At 37.1% G+C, this 13506-nt stretch overlaps 1 protein-coding gene across 1 annotated transcript in view; it reads left to right on the forward strand.

The window, feature by feature from the left end:
• LOC122797157 (collagen alpha-2(I) chain-like) overlaps positions 1-13506 on the forward strand; it is a 74876-nt gene that overhangs the window by 16503 nt on the left and 44867 nt on the right. Inside the window, 9 exon segments of the mRNA XM_044065967.1 lie at positions 1222-1275; positions 2007-2060; positions 3767-3820; positions 5237-5281; positions 6023-6076; positions 6204-6248; positions 9700-9753; positions 13166-13264; positions 13376-13420. Coding sequence (XP_043921902.1) covers positions 1222-1275; positions 2007-2060; positions 3767-3820; positions 5237-5281; positions 6023-6076; positions 6204-6248; positions 9700-9753; positions 13166-13264; positions 13376-13420 — 504 coding nt within the window.

Below are 13506 nucleotides of genomic sequence, written 5' to 3' on the forward strand. Positions count from 1 at the left end.
GGTATTGAGTTAATTGTAACATGTCTCCTCTCTGCTTACCTTTGAGGTCACATCTCCTTACATTGTGAGTGACATTGCATTGGTTGGTACTGCTTCCTTGATAACAAACATTATCACCACTCTTCAGTCTCCATTAAGGATTTTAAGCAGGATCCATGGTCTTGATATACAGTCCAGCCCTTTCCACAGAGAGAGAGGCAAGCTGGCATCACTTCATCGGTCCTCTAGCTCCCTGAACAACTGCTCCAGAACCTGGACTGCTACTTGAGCCCAGGAGACTGAGGTCATATTTAGAGTTTTGTCCCTGGAAATCACAGAGTTAAAGTCCTATGCTATACTACTTATCTGTTTGAAAATACCTACAGAATTATTTTTCTTTACAATATTAAGACTAATATGCTTTCTCACATTGCCAGACTCAGTAGTTGTTATATTTCTTGTTTTGTACTTTACATTCCTGGTTTATGACATCATGCTTTGGCAGCTCTGCCCTAGGTAAAGCCCCTACTAGTTGTAGTTATTACTGGGGCATTACTAGGAAATGTATCTGCATGTCAGAGAAATAGAACCTGTAGGGCTTTCTTTGTTGTAGACTGACAAAATGCTGGAAGTACAAATAGCACAGTTTGAAATACAATGTAACAATAAAAAATGTAGCTTTTCCAAAGACAGTAAACTCCTCTATAAATGAGGTAGTATACCTTTCACATTAAAGATGTGTCTAATGGTATAGAGTTACTTGTTAACAATACATTTGATAGTTCCTAGAATGAACATTATGTGCAAAATTCTGAATATATACTCAGCTCACACCCCGTATAGAAGGGATATTGCAAATGTCCTTTATGAATATGTTATACAGCAGTACAGAGGAAGTCTCTACCGCAGAAATATTACTGGTACTAACAAATAATGGAACATTAAAAGAAACTCTCTATTCGTGCACTTATTAAACATTAGACCGTAGACAGTTTATCCAGTCTCCATGAATAATTAAGTGAATGCTTAAATGTTTATGGTTATTTCTATATGCTTTACTAATCAGAAATCAGTGAACATATTCTGAAAAGTTTCTGTTTTAGTCATTGTAAGATTGTCTCAAATTCCATCAGTTTAAACTGTATTAATTTAATTAGAATACATGGAAGCACACATAGTGTTTACTGCAGTACAAGGGCATTCATGTAATCAGAGAGATAACACTCTGTCTTTAATTCTTAGGGTAACTCTGGTAAACCTGGTAGATCTGGCGAACGTGGAGGTGCTGGCTCTCAGGTGAGTCATTTACTAACCAAAAACATGCAATGAGTTATCTATGCAGGTAAATGTCTTACTCAAACAGCATTAAAACTGAATCATACTCTCATTTTTAAGCTTAGTGTTGTTAAACCTACACCCATTTCGCACCAACTTATTTTTCTGTACATTTTTTCATGATGTCATTAGCATGAGATGTTTGCCATTTATTGTCAATTGCCTATATGTGTGCAAGACAAGAAACTATATTGAAGCCATATGCATGCCATATAACTTATTACTTAGAGCATTTAAAAATGTATCTATAATTGAGGCCTAATTAATGCATGCACACAGATACATATACCTACATATGTAGACACAACAGAGGGAATATGGAAGGTGAATAATTAATGGTTGGGTATATGCATATAAATATATACCTCATATAATATTTCCTTAAATTACAATAGTTTTAATGTTTCCTTGACATGTTATATGTCATTACTTGCCCTATTCTCTCCCTTTTCCATAGCCAAAATCAATATCTGTCAACATGTACCTACTCCTTTGCAAATTGAGAATATAGTAAAAAAAGTTAAGCTGAGAATTAAGGAAATGCATTATTATGAGATTTGACAACAATATCATTATATCTCAGTGTTGATTTGATTAACAATGCATCCTAATATAATTTCCCTTGCAGTTTATATGCCACGTTACTTATTGCAACATTTGCTTAATATTTATTTTTTTATCTTTTTCTTCAGGGTGCTCGTGGCTTTCCTGGAACTCCCGGTCTCCCAGGCCAGAAGGGACACAGGGTAAGTTAAATGCCATCTTTTATATTGTTTCAGACACTGGTTGTGTCTAACTCACAGCTCCCACTTGTAAAAGACAGGAATTATTAAGGGGTCAGGCAGAATTATACATCTTGCATGCAGGTATCATCAGTGTACCTTTAGGAGTCTGAAATTCATTCCTGTTGAGTGCAGTTGAGGACCCAAAGACATCATCAGCTGTGGAATTTCTGTAACTGTAGATAAATAGCTCCCCATCAAACAGTTTTGCTAACATGCAGCAACTTTTCACAAACTTTAGCTATGATACAGTACATCATCTGGTATTAGACTATGCAGTTCCCCATCACTTTGCAAAAACACTCAGAAATTCTGCTACCAGTTTCATTGAGTACTTGTGTACTCTGGAAGCAGTCCTTTTTATAAAGTATATATCTTATGTGCTACAGAAAGCTACAACATTTTTGCTGCTGTGCCCAGAGCTGGCTCAGTCATCCAACATGTGCAATGGTATGCAATGGATCACTTTTAGTTAGGGTTTGTAGTGTAACCTTGTAATATTCCTGCATTTACAGTCCAATTCTCAACATTTTTCACCTCCTTATTTTATTTCACCCTTTTGAAATTCATTATTTTCCCTTCTCAAAACTTCTTCATTTGATATAGAATCAGTCTTAGATAATGCTGGTTGAAAATCAGGAATGGTACAAACAGTAACTTATGCCAGACTCACCACTGCACTCACTGGTTCATGTCTCATGCAGGACTACATGTCCTGGTACACAGGCATTTTTTTACTTCCATGAGTCTACATATGGGCAGTATAGGAATGCTACTGATCCAGGGAAGGTGATTTCTTGTGGGTAATGTGGGGAGGCATAGTGACACAGCTGATAATGTTGTCACCTCACAGCAAGAGGTTTTCTGGTTCAATCCTTAGTTGGGGTGCCTTTTGTGTAGAGTCTGCATGTCCTCCCTATGTTTGAATGGGTTTCTTCTGGGTGCTCCAGTTTCTTCCTATATTGCAAGCACATGTATTAGGTGAACTGTTCACTCTAAATTGGCCATTGGTGTGAGTGAGTATGCATGTAAGACCATAGAAGAAGAACCACAGCAGTGCCAAACACCCCGCGGTGTGAACCTTGGCTCTAGAAGATTGTTTCTGTTGAAGTGACACCCCAACCCCATGTGGAAAAAAGGGCTATGAATGAAATATGGGCTATTCAGCATACTCTGGTTACAACTGCCAGAGTATATGGTTATCTCCTCTACCAAAATGTAATTGCAATGTCTCTGACTTTTTCTGTGCGTTGGCTACATTGCTAATCTCAAATTCATCACAACTATAATGAGTGTTTTTAAATGAGATGAGGAAAGCCCTCTGACTTGCACATGGCAAAACTTTATAAAAATAGGCACTGACAGTTTGCCGACTATTTTATGTCTTTACTAGGAATCCAAAGCAGAATGATAAGAAATGGAAACCACTCAGGGAAGTCATAGTGGTATCCAATTAATTATTACATTCAAAGTTTCTAACTATTTTAAGCAGACAAAAATTATACATTTTTTCCAGCCAGTTACTAAACTAAGTAGCTTTATAAAAAGTTATATTTTTATTGATTTTCAGTGTTCTACTGTATACAAAGTAACAATTTTAAGTGCAGGTGAAGTGACAGTGCTGATGTATTTCAAACGTATTTAACTGTTTCCTTCTTTGTCTCCTACAGGGTCATCCTGGTTTAGATGGCCAGAAAGGACATCCTGGTCATCCTGGTCCTAAGGTAAGTACTACAATCAAAATGTGTATTGTATAGGATGCAGGGACAGTTATATCGACTGAAACAACTTAGTTGTTTCTGAGTGTTATCTTATGTACTGTTGCACTTAATGTTATATCTTATTTCAGTAAATATACTTTATCTTTTGAGAGCATAATGTTTATAGAATGTGCATTAAACAGTTGTGGTTATTCCTATGTCATTGTCATGTGCAACGTGTATCTTCAAAGATATGCATTCCTTCCTTCATTTCTTTCTTCCCATTTCTGCTTGGCTTCTGCCAGTATTGTGTTTTTTCTTTGTTTCTTTTTTCTTTTCTTAGTTCTCTCCAGTTATACAGTTATATTGTTACTGACATAATATAGGTAAATTGTTTTAACTTTAGCAGCAAATATGCATACAGTCATAGCTTCCACCTTCTATGTGAAAATGCAGTATGAAGTTGGTAAACATATATACATTTCATTTGCAGTCTTTATAGTTTCTTTTTCAGTAGCCCAAAACATTCAGTTTGTTAGCTCATTGTGATTTTATGGAAAGAAATACTTAAAATTAATACTTATGTTTTGTTATACTTAAAAATATTAAACATTTTCAGTGACCTACTGGTCATTTAAAACAGAGTACAGTTGTGGTACAGAGGTCAAGTGACAGATGACATCTGTCATCTCTAGGGTGGACAAGGAAGAAGCATTTACTACACCCCAGGTGACTTGGGTTTATATAATGCACAGGATTTTGGAAGAGCCAGTTGGGGGGGGGGGGGGAATAGGACTGATGTGGTCAATGTTTACTCACCCATCAAAGTGGGATGGGGGTGCTGTGGTTTGCCATGGCACTATAAGTACCCCAACTCTTGGCATTAGGGGTGTAGCACCTTGTGCAAGGACCAGGAGTCCAGTTCTTTGCCAAGCAGAGCACTGCAATGTCAATGGCATTGCTACATACATTGAAGAATGCATGGGTCAAAGGGTCAGTATGGCAAGGCATGTGTTAGACAAAGTGGGGACTAGGAGAGGTAGGGTTAAAGCAAAAAAAGCACAATGGCTACTTAAATGACAGTCTTCTGTGAGCAGCTCTCACCCATGGGGAGTGCATGGGCCAGTAGTATCATGGGAGGTCTGATGGCAGACATAGGGAAATAGATAATAAGGTAAAGGCAATATATGAAAAAAACAAGAGGTTGCAAAGAAATTATATCAGGACTCATAGCTATAAAAATTATACAGTAAAAATCAAAAGTGCATGAAGGGCTTCAGAACGGCTTCTGTAAACCACATGATTCAGTGTTTTACTTTGCAGATATATTTATGCAGTTCTTTGTGTTCACAATATGGCATGCCTAATTTTATGTTCTCTCATGTCATAAGATTTGTGAAGTATAATATTCCATGAGTAATATTATTTTTGGTCATTTAGGGTGAAAATGGTGCCAATGGTGAAAACGGATCTCCAGGTCTTGCAGTAAGTATTTTGTCTAAAAGTTCTTAAAAGAAACATGTTTCTCCTGTACAGCTTAACACATGGCATGTTGATTTCATAACTATGATGGATGTTACTGATAGTGAAGATGATTACAAAATATTTATGTTAGTAATCATTGTAATAATAACATGGGAGAGTATTATATTCCACAGATAGCAATACCAAACACACTTCTATTATAAAATGCATCAATAAAACAGAGTCTGTTTAATTATACTGAATATGAATAAACTATGTGGCCATTAAACACTATTACTGGCATTAATAATAAATTGCACACTTTAGTATAAGGTGTATTTTTTAACTGAGTCATATGGATCTTAAATAAACAAGCTGTAAAAATCTTGTAAATTAAAGCAATAGAAGGACCAATAATAGCTAAAAGTTACTCACTTATACCTTACATATACATATAAGTACTCCAGTATTATGCAGAGAAAATCTAGCAAATATTTAAAGTTTAAGCAACAGATGTTACGTTGTTCACAAAAAAGTTAGTATAAACACACAAATATTATATATTTCATTGCTGTGCATACCTAAGAAAATAATGGAAGATATTTATAATATTTTTTGGAGGAGAGGGGGTTAAATGCTACATAACGGTATAAATGCTTATTGTTCAGCAATGCAAACACTGAACTTTTCCTACAGTCCATTGGGTTTATTCATCATATTTGTTACTTAAATGTTTTCTTTTTTCCCCTCTTTACTTTCTAGGGTGCCCGTGGTCTTCCTGGTGAGAGGGGACACGTTGGACCTGCTGGCTCTGTTGTAAGTACCTACATGGCCTTGAACTTGAAGCCATGTATCTACTCTACAAGAATCATCAAAGCAGTAGAACTGAATAGAAAAGTGAAAATTCAGTATGGATAACTATATATTGTGGTTTATTTTTTAGGGACCCCGAGGCAGCGATGGCAGTTCTGGTGCTACTGGTCCTCCTGTAAGTTACATCTGGTTATTTTTATTTTACATACTGTATCTTGTAACTGTTATGTACCACCTGCTCTTTTATAAAAAAATACAAAGTAATGAAAAAAACAACATGTGTATTATTGCGTAGACCAGTCATATGATAGATTTACAACAATATTCTTCCCAGACTGCTTTAATAACTACAAGATTGTAGATTCAGATGATTACATTTCAGTGCTGCGAAAGGATTTATGGACAAAGGTGAAATGAATCTGAGCTTAGGGTCCTAAACTGAGAGTCTCTTATATATAGTGCTGCAAGTTTAAAACATTGTAGCAATAAGGTAACTTGTATTAATATGTATTTTGGGAAAACAGCGACCCCTATAACTGCAATGATTAGCATAATGCAACCATTTTATCACTATTTACTAATAAAATTGCAAATTTAATGAAAACAGACCAAAAAGTTTGAGATAAAATTAGAGATGCTCTCAAAAACAGAGAAAGTCAAGAGATATGCTTGGAGCTATAACATATTAGAATATGCAATAAATATCCCATAGATCTCTCCAAATGGCTGATATTAAAATATGTCATAAAAATGGAACTATAAATATCTCATATCACAGCATAAATTCAGTGTTCACAAAATATACCACACAGCTAAATACATTTGCTGTACTTGTGGCATTGGATGCAGTTACCATATGTAGAGACAAACATGTGTCTTGCAGCTTAGCAACAAGAACTAAGGCTATGAGCTTCATTCTGTAGTCCTGGGTTCGATTCCCTTAGTCCTTATTTGTCTACTTTGTGACTGAGCAATTCACTTAACTAAGCAGTGCTCCAGGCTCTTTAATGGAAATGGGCTACAAATCAGTTAATAAAAACACATACATACAAATCATAGATTAACATGGCCTTCGGGTTACAAAACCATCATGGTCCTACATACTGCTGTAAAGTATGTGACAGTATTGCTTTAGTACTAAAAAGCACCCTACAAAAAGTTACTTGCATTTGTTTTTCCCTGGAATGGGTGAGGTATATAAAAGGTATATTTGCCCTATAATAGTTCTTTGAATGATACATTTCTTCTAATAAAGGCTAATAAAAGGCCTAAATAAACCTAAAAAAACGTTCAAGTGTATTCTTCAAGGCATTTTTATAAAATGTGAGGACAATGTTGCAGAAGTCATCTGCCAAGTGAAGAACAAGTGCCTACAGCAACCTATGGTGGCTTCCTTTCCCAGATGTTCATGAATGAGTTGATGGATCATAGACAGTTCTGGAGCACAATATGTCAGTAAACCTGCCTGAAACAAATATGATATCAGGTAGTAACATACTCCTAGTATATAACATTCAGCATCATGGAGCCACATTTAGTATACAAGGCATACCCTGACAGTTGATATATGTATCAGGCACCAAACAACATCAGATGTGCAGCACATACTGTATTCCTTCCATGGCTAGTGGCAGACAAGGGTAAAAACACATGGGAAATACTATGCAATGTACAATGATGAAGGTTAAGAGAGAGGGGAAGGATGCTATGTGACCCACAGCTGAGTTCCTGAAAACAATGCACATGTATTAAGAAACTGCAGCCAGAGGTGTTGAAAATTGATGCACCCAGATTCACAAAACAACATGCAGGAATCAGTATACCTGCTCAGTGGAGTGTTTGTGAAGTTAGAGTTAGCTATGCAATGAGCCAGAGGATCTGAATCAGTTACAACCATGCAGAAAATCTTAACATAAATCCCCACAGAGAACATCACTAGCCAATACCCCATCCATTTTATATTTTATACCAAAGACATGCATCTGGAGCTTTTCTCCCTGGGCTTCCACTGAAAATAGGCTCTGTCCTAGTCTGACTTTCCCAGTCAACAAATGTTAAATAAATAAAATAACTAATTAAAATCAGAGCGCTACATGTCTTGAAAGGTCATTACTGTGCACAGTAATTATAGCAACAATCACTAATATGTATTGATATTCACTTTAAGGCATATGGCGCACACACACACACACACACACACACACACACACACACATGCACATACACACACACACACACACACACACACACACACACACACACACACACACACACACACACACACATGCACATACACACACACACACACACACACACACACACACACACACACACACATGCACATACACACACACACACACACACACACACACACACACACATGCACACACACACACACACACACACACACACACACACACACACACACACATGCACACACACACACACACACACATGCACACACACACACACACACACACACACACACACACACACACACACACATGCACATACACACCCACACACACACACACACACACACACACACACACACACACACACACACACACACACACACATACACACACACACACACACACACACACACACACACACACATGCACATACACACACACACACACACACACACACACACACACACACACACACACACACACACACACACAAGCACACTATAGGCATGTGGGTATCACTGAGAAGAAGTAACTATAAAAGTAAAATTTGTACTTCTCCAGAAGGCTTGCATAATTCCTTCTTTACATACATTACTGAAGGGAGCAAATATGGCTTCATTTGGAATCTCTTGTATGAGAACTTTGTTTACAAGTTTGGGGTAGTGCCTTATCCAGTACATGAACAACTAGGTCCATATTGTATAATGACCTGATGCCTGAGACGTGTACTAACAGTACAGACCAGCTATAGCAAGGAACATTATATCTTCTCCTTTTTTGTGTGCCAGAGTTAAGATCTGTTTTGAAAGCTAAACAACCATCAAACCAGGTGGGACTTGAACCCACACTCACCAGCTCCACAGGCTGATGCCTTCAGTATTAAGCCACTGGGCCTCCTGATTGGTGGGCTGATATGTTTAAAATGAAATATTGACTCAAAACCATGCCCTATTGCTATGGTCAACAGATTTTAAATTGTCCCCCCACCCCCAGCAGTTGCTTCAGGCACTCAGGACACACGGCTTGTACTACATTAACACCTCTGTGAGCAGAGGGACCAGTTATTTCAGATTCACAGCTGGGTATCTTTCCTTGAACTTAGTTACACATGGCCTCGTGGATAACTGTGAGATTCTCTAAATCTAGTCTGTTCTGTATGTAGGATAAAACATGTAAATGGCAAAATATGGGAATTAAAATATTGATGCTTTTATGCCGAAGAAATGTGAATTTGGTATGTGATGTTTTTGACCAGAAACTCTTGTTTTTAGTTCATAGCCTCACTTTGATCAGGAATAAATGTTTCCTTGTTGCCAGTTCTCCTACTGAATTAAAGCATCTGACATGTTGTACTTGTTTATTAAAGCATCAGTTGTGTTGTGTTGTATTTGTTTATTAAAGCATCTGACCCAATTAATTTGTTTTCTTTAGGGGCCTGCCGGTTCCACAGGTGCTCCTGGATTCCCTGGCCCCGTTGGTGCCAAGGTAAGAAGTTGGACATTGTTTCATTTTTATTTTATGCATAAATTCTCACTGCTGACAAAACAAGTATTGACATCTATCCAAAGCTGAAATAACTGCATAGCCTTGCTCATGTCTCTTGTACTTTATTCAGTGTAATACTTGCTTTTATAAGTCACATAAAAGGATATTTCCATTACATGATGAATGAGAGAAGGAGTGAAATATGCAATTGGTTATTCAGAAAAAGAAGTGGGGGGGAGCTGTCAGTAATCCAAACAGGATCCATTATCCATAATTTATTAGCTTGAAACAATAGTGGGATGGCACACTTGGTAGTGGTGGTGTTCCTGTTTGTTAGTTTGAACCTCTGGTTCAGTTCTCTGCTGGGATGCTATCAGTATAGTGTTTGTATAACTACCTTAGGCCCACACTGGTTCCTACTGTTTTTTCTTTTTCTCACTTGGACCTTATGCATGATGATGTGTTAACTGCAATGCTAAATTAGATAGATGCAAAGGTGTATATTTACTACAAGGGACTGTCACCCTATTAGAGTCTGTTTTCTGCCTTTAATCCTATTTGTCACCAGAATAGGTTCTGTCTCCTGTTACCTGAAAATGGATAAATTACTATAGAAAATAGATGAATAATGAAAGCATTACACATGATATTTTAGGCATCAATAAAGCATAACAGATTTATCTACTGAGAAGTGATGGAATAGAAAGAATACAACCTTCTTACATCAGTACTACTCAATTTGCCTTACTATGAAGCGATTGAAAAGAGTAGCAATAACTTTTAAGTGTGTCTCCATAAGAGACTATGACAATGCATCTTACAGTTCTAGAGGTTGCTTGCCTAGCATTGTTCCTATGTTGCCTTTTTAAGAAAACACCAAACTGCTGCCAGAATCAAGAAATGATAGCAGACCTCAGGAAAACAAGACACGTGCAAAACTTTAGGGCACTCCTTCATTCTCAATCAACATCCCACATGTGAATAAAATATGCAACTTGGGAAAATTTGCAAAGGAGCAAGTCAGAGACCCAGATGCATCCTATGCTATCAAAGACTTTCACCCAGCAGAATATGTAGAGTCTGCTACTCTGTAATTATACACAGCCACATTGAAAAAGCTTCCACAAGTGTGAAGATCTGAAAATTAATTTGATATGATAATTAGCACTATATAATCTTTAAACTTTTTCCTAGTTTTTAAAGCTGTGACTTGTTTCTTCTAAGTTTGATTAAAATTAAGACCACTTTTGAATGAATCACACAATACACTGTAATATATAGGTTCTTCCATCAAATATAAAATTGATTTCTTTTGTGTTTGCAAAGTTTAGTTCCAAGTAGAACTGAGAAAACTCAATCCATCATACTGATAAAAATGCATAGCTCTGGTGATTAAATTCTACAAACACGTTTGGTTGTTGAGAAATGTTACCCTTGACAAATAGGAGCAATCCTAACAAAAGTCGCCAAACCACAATTCAGCAATTCATTCATGTAGTTACTTAAGTTACATGGATAAAACAGACAGCTAAACTTATAGATGAATAGCTTGCAAGAGAGAGAAATAAAACAGAAAGAAATGTATAAATACATACATATATACATATATCTATATATAGATAGATAAATAGATATAGATATACAGACAGGTACTTATAGAAATATACACTATACATACAGAGGATTTAGACAACTCATGGATAGCTAGGCACATAAATATATCACCAATTTTTCCAATACTATAGTCATTAATAGTAAAGAGTAAACTTTATCTGTAAAGGTACTGATCCATTTGACACATTTTTTTAATAATCTGAAATTAATGCTAACATTTCCTGTGTCACTGATGTCACTATATATTGCAGTATAAGTATTAGCAGCTAACACAATGGAATAGTAATTGGCTGTTAATGTACTCACAGATCTGATACCTCAATGGTGGTATCACTTTTCACATATCTCTAACCTTATTCCTGCATTTTGTTGAATGATTTTTATACTATGTATTATCACAACAGTACTGTATCATAGGTTCATAGGTGTGTACTAGGCTAATGGCCCTGGAGCCTTTACAAGTCTAGCCCATGGAAGTGCCCTGCCTTTGTGCCGCCCGACATTAATTCCCAGTGCCTCTATCAAGTAGAGCCACTGGAGTGATCCCCAGGGTGAACTTTCTATTTCCCATCCACTCATCAAGATTTCTCTTGAAGAAAGCCAATGAGGTGCTCTGCTTGACATGTATGGGAAGTCTATTCCAGAGCATAGGCAGTCTCAGGGTTATGAACCTGTCCCTCCAGCATGTTCTGTTGATTGTGATAATGAGGTTGAGGTCTCTGGAGTGTGTGGTGCGGAGGGATTGGGATTTCTTTAGATGTAGCATTTCTAACAGAGCTGGGTCAGACATGGGTTTGTAAGTCAAGCAGAGATCGCTTCTTAGTGAAAGTAAGTTGCCTGTCTTGGTACTCAAACCATGAACGCTGGCATATAAAGCCAGGACTCTAATTACTACACTGTCTCAGCTCAGTTTGTTTCAGACAACACTGAGAGATAAGTCAGATAAATGGAAAGGAGAAATAGGGCTTCATGCTAACATAGTAGGTGGGGTACAGGAGTCACAACACCCCAACTTCCACAGTTCCAGAACTGTGAGATTTTGTCAAAAATGTTCTTCCACCATTTTGAAATACACAAAGGCCAATGACTATATCCACCAGGCTCAAATCTGTGAGATATTTAGCGTTATACCACATATCCAAAATGTGCTACATGCTATAAAAGAATGCAACAGGAAGAATTAAATGGTGATTGGTAATTATTGCCACTAAATACTATGATCAAACATGACATATTCCAGCAACCAATGTGGATAAAGCTGAAAGACAGTCCTGAGCAGAGAATTATTCCATCCATCACACACACACACACACACACACACACACACACACCATTCGGTTGTACTATGTTCAAGATGTACATTTTTATCGGTTAGTTTTCTCTTTATTGTTTGTTTAATTGCATGTGCATTATTCTAGCAAAACATTTTTAGTCAGCTTGGGTTAAAAGTTGGGCCAGAGTGACACACTAGCAATGCAGTTTATATTCTTCCAGATTTCAGTTTAGGTCCAATTCACTGAGGCCAGGGTCTGAGACAGAGAAGTAATCCGCTGTAACATCATTGGGAATATTTCTGCTCTAGATTTTCATCAAAGCCTTTGTTTAGCCTGTAAAATTTGATATTCTAAAATTGAAAGTGCATTGTAACATATGTCACCAAATGCTTGACTTCCTCACTGCTCACTGTCTGTACTACCAGTCTGAATCTCTAAACTAAAAAATTATGTGTAAAAAAAGCAATTTAAATATATTTCCACATTTTTTGCTCTACTAAACCTTTTCTGTTTTTGTTTCACAGGGTCATGTAGGTTTGGCTGGTAGCAGAGGTCTCGCAGGTCCCGCTGGTCCCAGAGGTGAACCTGGTCCTTCTGGTGCATCTGGTCCAGTTGGTCCCTCTGTAAGATTTATTCATGATCAACAAATAAATATGATTCCATGCATGAAAGCAATATCTTATTTAAAATGAAAAGGCATTTCATTTCCTTTTGTTTTCCTTCCTTTTTCCTAGGGCAATCCTGGAGTGAATGGTCTTCCTGGAGCTAAGGGAGCAGCTGTAAGTGTGGCACTTCTCCTGCTGCTAAACAGTTATGGATACAAACTCATTGTTAAAGTACTAACTGGTTTTCCGGTTCTTTCTAT

Source organism: Protopterus annectens, chromosome 3.part0, assembly GCF_019279795.1.
Source record: "Protopterus annectens isolate FY-2018-M chromosome 3.part0, PAN1.0, whole genome shotgun sequence".
Lineage (NCBI taxonomy): Eukaryota > Metazoa > Chordata > Ceratodontiformes > Protopteridae > Protopterus > Protopterus annectens.